Source organism: Euphorbia lathyris, chromosome 9 (assembly GCF_963576675.1).
Source record: "Euphorbia lathyris chromosome 9, ddEupLath1.1, whole genome shotgun sequence".
In the NCBI taxonomy this organism is placed as follows: domain Eukaryota; kingdom Viridiplantae; phylum Streptophyta; class Magnoliopsida; order Malpighiales; family Euphorbiaceae; genus Euphorbia; species Euphorbia lathyris.
The window spans coordinates 33,305,675-33,320,836 of NC_088918.1; the positions used below are offsets into that span (position 1 = coordinate 33,305,675).

The 15,162-nt window shown below is 36.6% G+C and overlaps 1 protein-coding gene across 1 annotated transcript; it reads right to left on the minus strand.

The window, feature by feature from the left end:
• Window positions 1-881: 881 nt before the first annotated feature.
• On the minus strand, window positions 882-11,654 carry LOC136205302 (uncharacterized). The gene is made up of 20 exons (XM_065995835.1): window positions 10,283-11,654; window positions 9,700-9,903; window positions 9,090-9,194; window positions 8,652-8,717; window positions 8,237-8,401; window positions 7,871-7,945; window positions 7,626-7,777; window positions 5,721-5,856; window positions 5,558-5,627; window positions 5,326-5,453; window positions 5,159-5,215; window positions 3,828-4,013; window positions 3,621-3,713; window positions 3,078-3,163; window positions 2,931-2,997; window positions 2,788-2,854; window positions 2,552-2,688; window positions 1,721-1,812; window positions 1,526-1,592; window positions 882-1,422 (listed from the first exon to the last, which is right to left on the minus strand). The coding sequence occupies exons 1-20, from the start codon at window positions 11,516-11,518 to the stop codon at window positions 1,258-1,260; spliced, it is 3,354 nt and encodes a 1,117-aa protein (XP_065851907.1). The 5' UTR covers window positions 11,519-11,654; the 3' UTR covers window positions 882-1,257.
• Window positions 11,655-15,162: the final 3,508 nt, after the last annotated feature.

The following is a 15,162-nucleotide window of genomic DNA, read 5'->3' on the forward strand; positions in this document are numbered from 1 at the left end:
AATCTCATCGCTCCTAGACAGGCTTGCACCTAGTATCTCGTCACAGCTGTGAAAAGGAGGAGGGAGACTTCTAATGAAGCATTTGGACCTGAAAACCCACGAATAACCCTCCATGGAGGATTTAGGCCCTCCAACGAAGTTTGGCCACCCCGCAGTCGCCACCCCCCGCAGTCGCCGAGAGACCAGCTAACCTACTGCAGCTTAAGAAAAACCAGGAGCAGTAAGGACTTTTCTCGGGTCTGCTTTTTTCTCTCTACTTAATCATTATTCTCTTTATACCACCTGATCATCAATTTGCCTGTCAAACTGTATCCCAATGAGCACGCGAGAGCAAAGGACTATTCAAATCCCAACCTCCAGAATCCCAATTTGAAGAAAATTGGAACTGATTGTGGATTTTAGATGGCCATTTTCTTCAAACACTGCATGTAACATAATTTTCCACGAACAAGAATATGGAAGTGGAATAAGATGTAGAATTTAAGTGTAGGGTATGATTGGATATTGTTAAAAGCAAAAGCAGTGTTCCTTTCTCCTTTTCATTTTAGTGTAGGGTGAGAGATTCTTCATTTGGTAAAGAAATGGGACCTGATCTCAATTTGAATTTGTTTAATTGCTTTTGTATTGAAAAAGACAAGAATAGTATGATGCTACTTCACCACAGAATCTCTTCTTTTCCTTTTCTGCTTAGCTGTTTCTGCTCCCACATTAACTACTCAAATTGATCATTTCAAGCATATTTAACAGCATGAAAAACTCTACTACAACAAAGGCAACTAACTGCAATTTCTAAATATGTACATATGTATCTTTTTGCTAATTTCACATCCATAACAACACAAATAACCAAAATTGTTCCAAGAATTGCCTCACTCACAACCTTCAACAAACTCAGACCTGTAATATTTTGATTAATTTATATGTTATTCTTTTCATTCAAACAATGAATAATACTACTTGGGAGTTGCGTAGACAAATCAGTGGAGAAACTTTTCCTATTTTTCACTAAATGGAGGAACCACCCTACAGAAATTTCATCCATGGAGTAGTAGATGGGAATATAAACTTAACTCAAGGCAGCATCAGCATCAGCATCAGCTTCCCCAAAAATAATGACATGCTACTGGTGCAAAATTAACTAGATTGGCTGGACAGCTTCTTCCCAACGAGGAACATACCCACACGTTCGGGATTCACAACTTCTGCAGTCTCAACCAGGACTAAATAAATGATGACATTTGAACAACTCTGGAGGAACTAAGATGAGAGAATAGATTGCAAAGCAAGTTGCTGTTGTGGCTTCAAGGATGACCAGGTGGATGCTAGGGTAGCAGGTGGTACCGTCTGTTGAAGTTGCCTCAATAGATTAATCATTCGGCTGGCAGTTTGGTCACTTGCTAAGTCTTTGCCTGCACATATGACCTACAAAACAGCAAGCCATCCAACAAATCAGAAAAAGAAAGAAAAAAAGTGAATAGAAATTGAGGGGGCTAAATGATAACAAGGTAAAATAACTGAAATACACCTCAGCAAAAACCAAGACAATTTTCGGTAGATATTGGTTGTTTGGTCCCAAAAGTTCTCTATCTGACCTGAAAACAAATGTATATTTCTCTTTTAAAGTGTGATCACAGAAGGAATCCAAAAATGGAGAACAGAAGATGGAACAAAGGAACAGGTAAATATGTAGCATGACATGTTCGAAGTCCAAGATTTTTACCTTTCAACCATTGAACATAGCTGATCATGCACAATTTTGGCCTCGATCAAATCACCTTTTATTGGTAAGCAGCTCAACCAGGCAGGGAAAACCTACAAAATGGCACATATATTGGAACAGGAGAAATATCAAAAATTGACAAAAATACATCAGATTTTAAAAACAATTGAAAAATGAATTGCATATTGCATATTAAGAGTATCACTACACATAGATAAACAAAGCCACCAGCACCCTGCACATTGGATGAACTCCTACCACCAACTCAATCTAGAACTTTCAGCTACAGCCTTTATGATAAAATTACAATAAAGAGAATATCATAGGAAAAAAAACAGTAGATTTCCAGGAAGAACACATATCTGAAAGATTTGTTCTTAACATCAAATAAAGCATCTACCTCATCAAAAAGCTAGAGAATAACTCTTGATGATGCAAAAAAAAAATCACATACTTCACATTCTGACCAAGTCTCAAGGGAAACTAAATCAACAAACCAGCTTTCAGATCCTAGTGAACAGGTCACAAGAAGTGGAATATTTCTAGCTTGTTTGAAAAGTAGCATGGAAGGACTAAACTACTACGTACTCACACAAGTCATCCAGAAGCTGCTGAAAATCTGAACTGGCAGTATCTTAAGCAAACCAAAAGGGGAAAACAGCAGAAATACTAATGCCTTAATAATATGTGTAAAGAAAAGAGGCATTCCATGCACCAAAATCTGCAAAACTTATATATAAGTTACTTATATATAAGTTTAGCTTACTCAGTCAATTATATAACTAATTTAAAAGGCACAATCAACAGATAAATAAAAAATGATATAAATACCTGTGCTGCATCTATACAATCCCGATGAAACTCGCATATTTTTCCAAGTGCTGAAACTGCATTGTCATAGGCCATTACATTCTCTGGATGAAGTGCATTAGGATCATGTATGACCACATTCAACTTTGCAAGGGCCTCTACAAAAAAAAAATATATACAGCCAAAATAGGCCATCTACATTAGATGAAGGCAACAATCCCAAGGAGAAAAAGAAATACAACAGATAAATAAACAACCTCCAACAAGTGGCTTAAACACAGATGCACCAAACTCCGCACATACTCCAACCCCATAAACAGCAGCCTGAAAAGCATTGACATGTAGTAAGAAAACTTGCACTTAAAATAGATTTAGACGAAAAGAGTTGCTAAGCACACACCTGGCGAACATCAGGAGTTTCATCGATGCAAGCTTCCAAAAGGGAAGGAACATAAGTATCATAATACCTGTTATAACAACACACAGAATAAATACATAGAAAGACCTTTGTGGCCAGTAGGTATCCAGAAAAACAGGAATATCTTACTTCAGTGCAGCTTCACGGCAATGCTCCACAACATCATCAAATATGCAAATGGCAATCCTCCTCTCTTCTGCAGTTTTATCCTTACCCTACACAATTAAAAATTTAATCAAGTTCAAAACTGCAGCCCGGATATTGTTAAACAATTCTGTTAAAGACAGAAGTAGGCAAATCCCTTCACATCAAAAGGTTGTTAACAAGTGGCAAGTGAACACTAAGTTTATAGATGTCTGCAACCATCCTACGTCTTAATCAACCACCAAGGTAATTGGTCAAATAATTAGTCTTTCAGGAAAGAAGGATGAGTAAAAAGGGCAAGTGGCTCCACTGCCAGTGGTTAAGTCCATATATTATAGACACCAACTTTACCCACCGAAAAGTGCTAGAGAAACTTTAAATATCTCAAACCTAGGAAAAAAAGAACAGCGTGCAGATATATCCCTGAACTGAGAATCTAGAAGATATAGCTATCTGAAGCACCTCCAAAAAGCAACCAGATTAGACGCTTGCATATCAACGTTGAAGATGCAGCATTAAAGAACTTACCCACATAGGTGCCACGTAAGACGAAAGCTCATCAAAGAAAGGTAAGAAAGAGGTTTTGAATGTCTTAATCAGCGTGCCCAATAAATCACCAACCTTTAGTAAGAAAGGAACAAGAATAATGAGCAATTGGATTGTCTAGTGTAACTGTAGGGAACAAGACCCAGGAAAAATAACTGAAATTCAAGTACAAGTGTTTACGAACTGTACTTGATCAAAGAGTTCTTCTTCTTGTGCATTTTCCTCCCTCAATAACTCCTCTTCTTCCGCATCGAAGTCCTCGGCTTTGGTCCTTTCAGCTCTTTCATTTTTTCTCTGTGTGCTGTCTGTAATAACCTGCTTTATTTCATCCACAATGGACCTCACCTGGCTTTGATCTAGAAGAGATCCAGAAACCTGAGGGAGAGACATTACATAGCAACATTAGTTGACACTTATAGATCAGTCTGTTAAATATTAATGAACATTTATTTAAACAACATTTAACCATTGATGTGCAAAATATCTATGTCAAAGAAATTAATTGACTTTTCCTCCAGCTCAATGAGAAACCTCATTCCTGATAGAAATATATATATACATACAGACACACAAAAGCAAGTGGATTATAGAACAACTATAGCCATAGTTATTAAAGGCACAAGGGCGTCTTGGAGCCTTGGGGCATGCCAGAGCGACACAATGCGCATTAACAAAATAAAATTTACAAAACTATAAATCATAAGAAATGATAAATGCTAAAATCAAAATGCAATAAATACTAAGCCATGACAGTATTCTTAATCATAAACATATTCTAAATCTAAAATTCAATTTTTCAATTAATTAGTAAATCCTTAGCTGATTGAGTAATGGGTACTTCTCAGACTGTTCTTAAAATTCTTTGCGCTCCACGTAAAAAAAAAAAAAAAAAAAAAATCTGCGTTGCTTCTTTGATCACACTATTATTTTTCACGTGTGCAGTATGCTATTGCTCTGTTTCTTCTCTGTTCTGTCTCCCTCTGCTTCTTTTTCTCCACTGTTTTTATGTTGCACGATTGCGTCTCTTCAAATTCAAGTGTATCTTCTTTTTTTTGTTTTGTTTTTTCATTTACTTTGGCCACTGTATGTGTCTAATCCAACAGTGAATTAAAAACCACAAAAAAGCACGTATGCCACCATTCTGATCACTGTGCCTGAGCGCACAAAGGTGCGTGATAGTTAAAGGGCCAACCATAGAGGCGCCAAGGCGCACCATTAACTATGACCATAGCCAAAAATGAATGAGAAAACTGGTCAAAAGCAACATACAAAAAATCTGTACCGTAGAAAAAGTTTGTTCAGCCCATTCTCAAAACTATGAAGAGAGGCAAAAAGTTCAACTTTCCTAGACATCTCAAGCTAAAACATAAATTCACAGCAAGTTGTGCAACCTACCATAGTTGAAAACTGCAACTAGCAAGGGAAATCATGAATGCAATTACATGAAACTGATATCACATGCATTTACAGACAGCTCCTTAAAGGTTTATGCTTGAACATCATAAATCAATGTCACAAACCTGTAGACATTCAGTCAATGCATCCAACATGCTTGCACAAATTTCTACCTCTGGCTCCTGCGAGATGGTTTGCACATAGGAGAAAACCAAATAGTTACACAAATCATTAACAAAGACCACGTGAATATGCATATTCAAAAGAAGCACAAGATAAGCCAAAGTAAAACCTTGTGTAATGCCTCCACCAAAGCTGGCACTATGTAATCTGATAATTGCTTTAAATATGACTCATTACGTCCTTGAGATCGGTCCTTCTCTATGGCTAGCTTAGCCGACAACAGTAGCTCTGGCATTGCTATTTGCAAGATAAATGAAACATCAAGATTCGCTCCAAAAAATGATACTTTTATGCTCCTAAATTTGTCTCTATGTACTACTAAGAATGAACAGTAAGAGTACCTGAAACAGCTGCTTTCCTAACTTCTTCATGAAAATAAAATTTAAGAAGAGGAACTAACGTTGTGGTTACCTGCAGGTTTTATGCAGTTTTCAGTAAAAACAAACTCATCAAGAACTTCATAAAAGGAACCTTATAAGGTGTAAAGCATTATAATTTATAAACCTGATCAATCCATGGAAAAAATCCTTCCTTTAATTCATCAGCATAGCAGCAAAGCATGTTACAAGCTGTAGCTTTTTCCTCCAAAACACTAGTCTTGATCCCTATTCTTTTATCCCCAAGAGTAATAGTTTCAATGCTGCAATAGGAAAATATCCTCAATAAGTCACTTCAATCACATGAAAGAAAGCAAATCTCATAAATCCTCACTTCTTCTCATGAACCAGAAGATTCATTCTTCAAAACATAGCAAATGTAGAAATAGCAGGGGCATAAAAAGGAGTTCACAAAATATATTTTTTTATTTCTAACCAAAACAAAATTGACAAATATACATATTAATTTCTTTCCAAATTTATCATGTATTAATGTGTGCCACTGTCTCCAGCAGAAAAGGATAGCTTATTTCCCAAGGGCATAGTTGTTAAAGGCGCGCCTCAGTCAAGGCTCAGGGTCTTGAGCCTTAAACCCAGAAAACGAGGCTCTGTACAAAAGGCTCTCGCCTTGTGCGCCTCACTGGCGCCTGGAGCCTGGTGCGCCTGGAGGTTTTTACTTGGTTTATTTTTTACAGTTTTCTCTAAAATAACTGTTTGTTTAATCTCAACCACTAATCTAACTTAAATAAGATTAATCTTAGACCTAAGCAAACTTGGAGGAGGGTGATCGAGAGTGATATGAGTTTATTAGGGATTGAAGAGAATATGGTAGTGGATAGGACAGAGTGGAGGGAGAGAATTTGTGTCGCTGACACGACTTGATTGCACGGTTTCATATGATGGTTCATGTTAGCCGACCCCGAATCATTTCGGGACTAAGGGTTTGTTGTTGTTGTTGTTGTAGTGAATTAGGAGAAGAAGTCACATAAAGAAAGAAGTCTTCTCCACTCCAGGCAAAAAACAAACTTCGACAGACACAGAGTGAAGAAGAAACAGAGTGATGATCTTGATGATGATGATTATTAGTTTTTGTTGTGTGTGTTCTTTTTGATTGACAATGAATGGTTATTAGTTTAGTAGCATTAGTTATAGTTAGGTATTTTAGGTTAAGATGTTAAGTATATGTTACTGTCTCTATCAAGTATGAACTTAATTTGGTGTTTTTGACATTTATGATTTAGTATTATGTTTTTATGTGGTTTTGTTTTGTATGTTTGGTCATAACTGTGTTTTTTTGGTTTATGTTTAACTAGTAAAAGAGTATATGTTTTATTTATTTTATGCGCCTAGTGCTTCTAAGGCGTGCGCCTAGGCTCCAGGACCCCTTGGCGCCTTAGGGCGCCTTGCACCTTTAACAACTATGCCCAAGGGAACCACCTTTCCATGAGGAAAGGCTGCACATCTTAAGAAAAGCTTATTAAGAAAGTGAAAGATCAATATTCTCCTCTGCATCTAATCAAATGGCAGAAATGGGTACCATATGAATTCAGGTATTCTTAGCCAAAACAGATGGATCCAGAAAGAAAGCACGGAAAAAAAGTGGGCAATTTCCACTAGTTAATTACAATATCCTATGGTCAACTAGAGACTCATGTCTAACTTCCAATAGTTAATTACACTATGTACAGTGTTTCATTCAACATTTTTAGGCAAATGACTTATTTAAAATGAGAGCACATAGCCTTCTATGAAAAATTGTAGTTTATTATGTTTAATAGAAATTTAGCAAATGTTTTTTTTTAAATATGTAGATCCAACATTGTTTTAGATTCATGAACACGAACGAGAACTCGTTCCGTAGGTATTTTATATCTGCACAAGAATGAAAATTTTACATACAAGCATGAATCTTAACAATTAAGGAAAATCAATGCATAATAAAAAAATGCACAGGGAAAATAAACAACTCCAAAATAGACAAGTTTGCAAACAAACACTTAGAATCAATCATATTCTTGACAATCAAAAGAACCTGTCATCTTCATCATCGATATCACCATCAGAATCTGCAGATGTAATGGTTACATCAGGCTTGAGCTGTGCAGACTGAAGCAGAGGGGGCATGACAACATTCATATATGGAAGAAAATCCTGCCCCAGGCACTTGCATAGTCTGGCCCATGCCTACAACACAAGTAAGCAAATATGTTTTCTCAGACATTAGTAACCTCTAAATCAGATTAAACATTAACTGCAATACGGTTGGTAAAAACATACTTGTAACATGTAGCTTGTTGTTGGATCATCTGCCTCAAGTTGAGATCCTTGCAAGGACATTAAGACATCCATAACCTTGAGCAAAGCAATAAATACCAAGCTTGTAAATGTTTTATGAGAAACTATAGAAATTGTCATGTCTGTGACAAATTCCAGTAGACATCAGATATTCAGATCAGACTAATCAAGATGTAAACCAGAACATATAAGCACATCTAGGCATTTGTTAAATAAAGGAGACCAACTGGCAGAAAGGCTCAAGACAAGTTATACTAGAAGCACATGGAAAAAAGGGAGATCTGGGAAAAGCACAACCGAAAAATAACTATTGAAGTAGTTGTGTTGGAATGGTGTTTTCTGCCATACCTGCCTAGCATCATCTCTAAATTTATCCCGTCCAACAGCCATCCCTACCAAACTAATGCACTCCATAGCTTTAGCACGAAGCATCCTATTGGACTTTTCATTTGCATTCACCAGGATAGCTTTCAAATAAGGCATAACAGCATCATAATATTTCTGAAATTGCTCCTGTCAGAAGAAAACAAATACTACATTAGGACAAAAGCACGCATGGGTGTGTGTGAATGTATATAGTTAGGAGGGTGGAATGACAGGGGCAGGCTGCAATGAACTAGAGACTGAAGGCAACAACATTGAGCAAAATCATAATTCATAATCTTGCTTCCATGTCAAAGAGCAACATGAACAATTCTAATCATTTGTTTTGAAGAACGTAAACTGAAATAAAGTAAAGGCCAATTATATAAATTAGGAATACCTGTGAAGAATCAGCAACTGATGCTAAGGCTGTTAGAGAACCCTCCTGCACCATTTGCTTCCCATTCTGGATTTGACAATAATAACTCAGCATATACAAAAATCATACACAAAAAATGAACACATATGCACTAAAACACAAAACAGAAGAAAATGGAAAGTATTAGCAACAAATTTCGCAAAAAAAGAATGTGAAAATGATCCAAAAGGGTATGAATTGCCCATGTAGATGTCGAAGTTTTTAAAACCCCTTACCTTCAATAGCCCACAAGAAAAGGACTTCAAAAAACTTTGGACGAAATTTCATTTACATGCTTAGTCTTTATGAGTATAATGAGGAAACAAAACTATGTTATGAAATTAGGACCGATGTCAGGCGGTGGTCAACAAACTAAGCATGCACAGGGGACGAGGTTGTTCCAAAAAACTAATCATATACCTGAAGGAGTGCAAGCAGTTTGCTAACAATTCCATCCAAGTATGGTGCAAGTATTTCGGGGGTGCACCTTTCACTGAAATTGAGCACTGCTGAAGCAGCATGGGCCTGAAAAAACAAAATTCAACACATGATATGGATGCATATTGTCCTGTCCAATGAGCACATGAGATGATAAATCATGTAAAAAGGGACAATTATAGATCACTACCGACTGAAAAATATAATCAGACCTAATTAAACAGATTAGAAATGAGGAGAGATAACAGATTTCCAAAAATTGCATGAAAGGATCGTACACTTATAAGGTAAAAATTGACTATGCAAGTACCGGCAGCCAATACAATTATCTTAAAAGTAAACAACTATGATATCTGTATCATTTTGATCACGATTTATGTTGGTATTTATATAAATAAATGTATTTTATTCCTGGTTGGAACGTATTATGAAGTCCCAACTCAAAAGTTAAGCAAAAACCAAACATACTATACTACTACCCCTTTCTAGAGGTTTTTTTTCTTGGAATAAGTAAAACAAGGGCAACTACAGATCAACCATGCACAATGACAAAGCAATAACAGATTCACAAAAGTATAACAGCTGCACATACCTGCACTCGAGGATTTTCAAAATCATCCATTGCTCCAGCCAAAGCAGGTATTACTTGATGATGATATTTAACTTGCAAATCTGGCCCCAGGTCAGATGACAATTGCCCAATTGCATTTATAGCTGCCCACCTCACGCGGGGGTTGGGATGTTGGAGAGAAATTAAGACCATAGAAACTACCTGCTCGAGGTTCTTTATCATTACCTGGATCAATAAAGAGACAATATAAAGAACAAATTCACAAGAGAATAATGAAAAAGCCTAGTTGAGAACTGATAAAATCACAGAAATATATAACGCCTAATGGTTATGCAGCTAATATCACAATGAAATAGACCATAACAACCTCCACTAAGAGTATGTGAAACAAGAAAAGAAAATGAGCCTAAAAAACAAGGCATAAAAAGGAGAACAAAACGCTAATGCCACTGAGTGGATGCTCCATACATCATTTATCGAAAACAGTCTAGGGCGTCTATGTTTTAACAGTTCAACATCCATAACTATAGATAGACTAATCAGAAGCCCAGTTAAATAGAGAATTTGAAATAATAACCATCATGCAGAACTTGTATACATATACCTTTGAGGAACCCTCAGCTATCTGTGCCAGCGCAATGAGGGCTGCGTGATGCTTCTCCCACTCTGGAGCTGCCAAGAATGCCTGCAAAATCTCAGAAGCAACAGGAACCACAGTATTCCCACCAAGGGCAATGGATAATCTGTCCAAACACTCCTGCCCAAACCCATAATTGCTAGTCTCCCCATCATCCTCTTCCTCGCTCTCAGCACTGTGCCACACAGGATCGTCTTCTATATCCAACAACATCCTCATTAACACCACAAATAACCTTTGCACAAATTGTGGAAACTTCCTCATCATCCCCGGCGCTCTCTCTCTGGCCTCAGCTAATGTAATAACAAACTCTGTAGCCAAATGCTTCGTCCCTTCCTCTAAACTGTCTGCCTCCGCTATTTGCAACATAGACCCTACAACCTCTACTATTTGCTTCCTTAAAAACCTTGGCTCACTACCTGCTAATTCAATCAACAATTCAAGTGCTTCTTGTGCCGTTGCCTCCTGGTTTCCATTCAATGCCTCTGTTAAAGTCCGCATCATCAATGGCAACAAATCCTGAAACTTTTCGCGATCGTTATTGTTCGACAAACATTGTATGAAATTAATTGTTGCGTTTAGAGCCGCAATTCTCACATCGGCGCTGGTCGAAATGCTTAAACAATTTAGAAACAGTTCATGAAGAGTTCTTATATGCGGAATTAGGGTTTCACCTACAAACTGAGCCAATTGAGCGAAAATCAAAAGGGCCGATTCTTGTAGATTATGATCCTGGGCTGTCACGCATTGGAAAATGAACGGTAACAGTTCAGGCCACGCACCATGAGGCAAAATGGAGGCAGCAAGTTCTGAAACCGTATCATTTATCTTTTTACGTATGGATTTTGTTGTTTCGCGCTGAATTGAAGATAAAAGTGTGTTCTTAATGGTAGAGCGAGTTGCCTCGGAGACCTTAGGGTAAAGGAATGAGTCATCATTGGCAGCCGCACGGGTAAGGTGCTTGCGGAGGAGAATAGCAGACATGGCACGAATTTCAGGGTTACCAGAGGAGGATAGAAGATGAGCAAGTCTGAGGAGGAGCATGTCCGGTTGAGCTTGCTTACAGAGGTTGAAGAGTGCCTCCGCCGCAGACCGTTGCTCGTTGGAGGAGGACATAAGGTGGTTGAGCAAGGTCTCAAAATGGGTCTGGTCGGGCCCGAGAAGAATGGCGAGTTGTTGCAACTGAGTTGGATCGGCAGCCATGGATAAGAAATGGGATGGAATTTTGAGGTTTGAATAAGAGAGGTGGTGGAGGCTGCACAGAAGGAGGGAAGATTGAAGGGACAAAAAATGGAGGGGTTTGGTTAACCTCTATGCTTTTCGGATTTTTCTCTCAAGTTTTTTTTAGTACTCTTCTGTACAATCTCTCCAGTTATATTCTCCCATGTGTAACGGAATAATAGATTTTGGCTTAAATCTCAATTTGATCCTATTCTATACATCAGATATCAATTAAGTCCCCATTTTTTTAAAAAACAGTAAATGAATCCCTATTATTAGGGTTAAGGTGCAAAAATACCCCTAACGTTTTTTGTCAAAAGCAATTTTACACCTAACGTCTAAAATGGTACAATTTTACCCCTAACATTGGAAATCAATAGCAATTTTACCTCTAACATTGATAAAATGGGATAATTTGAGGAAAAAATTAATCAAACTGTCTTCTTAGTCATGAATTTTGTTATCTATACTTCACACGTGCGTCATTTTATCAGGAACAAATCACAAATATGTGTTGGGATGTGAAAAAAAAAATATATATATATATATTGTCTTTTGTACAAATTGGATAAAAAATACAAAAAAAATCACCGAATTTATAAATATTAATCTGCAATTCTATTATTAAATTATAAAAAACATTAGAACGAATTGATATGCAATTAGTGCAAAATATGAAACAAAAATATATGTGTTTTATAATAGTGTCTGAAATTGACCTAAATTATTAGTGTCAATGGTAAATTTGCTCTTAGCTACCAATGTTAGGAGTAAAATTGCACCATTTTATACGTTAGAGGTAAAATTGCTCCTGATCCAAAACATTAGGGTCCGTTTGGTACGTTGTAATGGATGTCGTAATTGAATGACCATTACAATGGATGTTCATTACCATGTTTGGTTAGTCGTATAATTTTTGTCATAATGGAATCATCATTACATTATTCAATTTTTCTTCACAAATTTATGTAATAGGCATTACAAACAAAATAGACATGAATCTTCATTGCAATTAGCCCTTGTATTTTTATTATTAATGGCGAAATATGAAAAAAAAAACACGAAAACATAAAAACCAACAAAATGTGAAAAAAACCGAAAACGAGAAATGCAAAAAAAAAAAAAAACATGAAAACTGTATTTAACTTATATAAGCATACGTATTATAGTGATAATTGCATTTTATGAATTTTATTAAGATTTGCCAACCAAACATGGTAATATAATTATGATTCCATTCCATTACATTACACATTTGATTACATTACAACAGACCTGTGAGCATTTTTTCACATTAACCCTTATGATTAATATTAGGGACAATTACAAAACTAGCCCTATTTTAAAACCCATTTACGTTTTTAGCCTAGTTCTCCAATTTTTTATAAATCTAGGTAGTTTCATTGTATTTGGACAAAAATACATTTGTCTTCCTTATTCCCCCTTCTTCCACATGAAACACATTCACCATTACTCATTCATCACAATTGCTCCACACTTTCATTCTTCTCTTCTTTTTTCTTTCCATTTTTTACAACACTTCATACAACAATCAAGTGAACAATCCAAGAGCTAAAACTTTGTTTATTCATGTAAGTATGGTGTTGGGTTTGACCTAGATTTCAATTTTAATCTCAATACAATATCATATGTGTTTAATATGATGTATATAAGATGTATATGTCAAATTCAAACGAAAATAGTCTAGGGTTATGCATTTCGGACCCATTCAACCCATTGAAACTCTGTATTTTTTCAGATTTATCGTGAACGTTTTTCTGGGATTTCCGACTTTGTCGTATCTGCCGCACCACGAAATAGTGCGACAATGGCCTGGTGGTTTAATGTTATCGCATTTGTTGTATTTTTTCACGGTGCGACAGAATCCAGAAATATGAGTCTATCGTACCTGTCGCATTTTTTAGGGTGCGACACTCTCTCTTAGTATAAGTTTGTCGCTTTTGTCGTATTTTTTCAGAGTGCGACAGACTCTCTTAGTATAAGCTTGTCGGTTTTGTCGTATTTTTAAAGGTGAGAAAGACTATCTGAGTATAAGTTTGTCGCTTTTGTTTGTTAATATGTGTTTTTTTCTCAAATGTAGAAGTATGTCGTTTGGAACTGTTCCCTGTATGTTATTGTGGCACGGCCATTGGAAAACCATTCGAGAAGATATGACATACGTGGGCGATCAATCGAAGTTGTTCTGTTTTGCAACTAACATCGATTTGCAAATGTTAAAAGCGAAAGTGTACACTTCAGTAAGTATTGATGCAACTGATTTTGAACTACATATCTCCATGCAGTCGACATACGGTCCAAACAAAGTTCTTAGAATAGTAGCACCAATTTAAGGATTGCAAAGGCACTAAATTGTATTCGAAGCATTCAAATATGTTGTGTATAGTGTACAAAATTTCAGGAACTGGCTGTTTTGAATGGTTTGCTGCTATTTTCAATTTGTTATCAAGGGAAAAAGTTGCTATTTTTTGTGGCTTAATTTCATCCATTTGGTATGAAAGGAACCAGTTAAATCACGGGAAGAAGAGGTTGGGATATGTCTGTTAGTTGTTGCGATATTGGAAATGATTTATGGATTTGCTGCAGGTCCAAATCTTTGCACGGGTGCTGATGTTCGATCGAGTTTTGCTTCTGTTACAGGTTTTGCTGATTTTATCAACAATGTTGATGGTTCTGTTCAAGTGAATATTATCGGTGATGACAATGCTGTTGGAGATCGTGTAGACCCTGCTACTGTGTCTGTTTAAGAGTTTACCGCAGGTCGTGTTGCCACTGCTACTATTTCTGTCCACGAGTATGATAAAAGTTCAATCCATATTTATATAAGAAAGAATAATATCATTGCTACTGGTTTAGGTGTGTTGGTGGATAGCGTTGGTGCTTCAGTAGGTCATGTAGCTGCTGGTCGGCCAGTAATGGCATGGACAGTTCGGTGTGCTGCTAGTAAGGCAGTGTCACATCTTGTAGCTGATACAGGGAATGCTTCGATATCTTCTGGTTTGACAAGATTGGGTTTAATGATGGGAGAGACTGATGTATTGAGTGGCGGGGGAAGAGTCTCTGAATCAATTTTTTTGGATACCTCAAGTTACACACTACTTTAAGTTAATTTGTGATATGCCTTTCTTAGTTCGTTCTTTTCGAGGATCTTTTGGACTTGTGATTCGTGATTGTAATGGAGTAGTTTACCTATCTGGGGCAGAACCAATCGAATCAATTATGCCGGTACTTCATGCAGAATTAATAGATATTTTGAATTCGATTCGAATTATCGATAATTGTGGTTTTATTCTATTTTGGTAACATCTGATTCAACATCTGCAATTTTACGGTTTCAAGGGGCTCAATAATTACCTAATTGATTGGGTGTTATTATTGATGATATTTTAATGGTTATCCGACCTTCGTATTAATAGAATTCGTGAATGAGAGAAAACAAACAAATTGAGTGAAATTTTATGAAATGGAAATTTTAATATCTTTCTTATCGAAGATTTTCTAGAGGATGCACCTTCTAGAGTAGAAATATCAAGATAAACCTAAAAATTAATAAAAATTGAAAAATCTATTAAAACATTGCAACAAAACCAAGGCCTTTATTAAAAGGG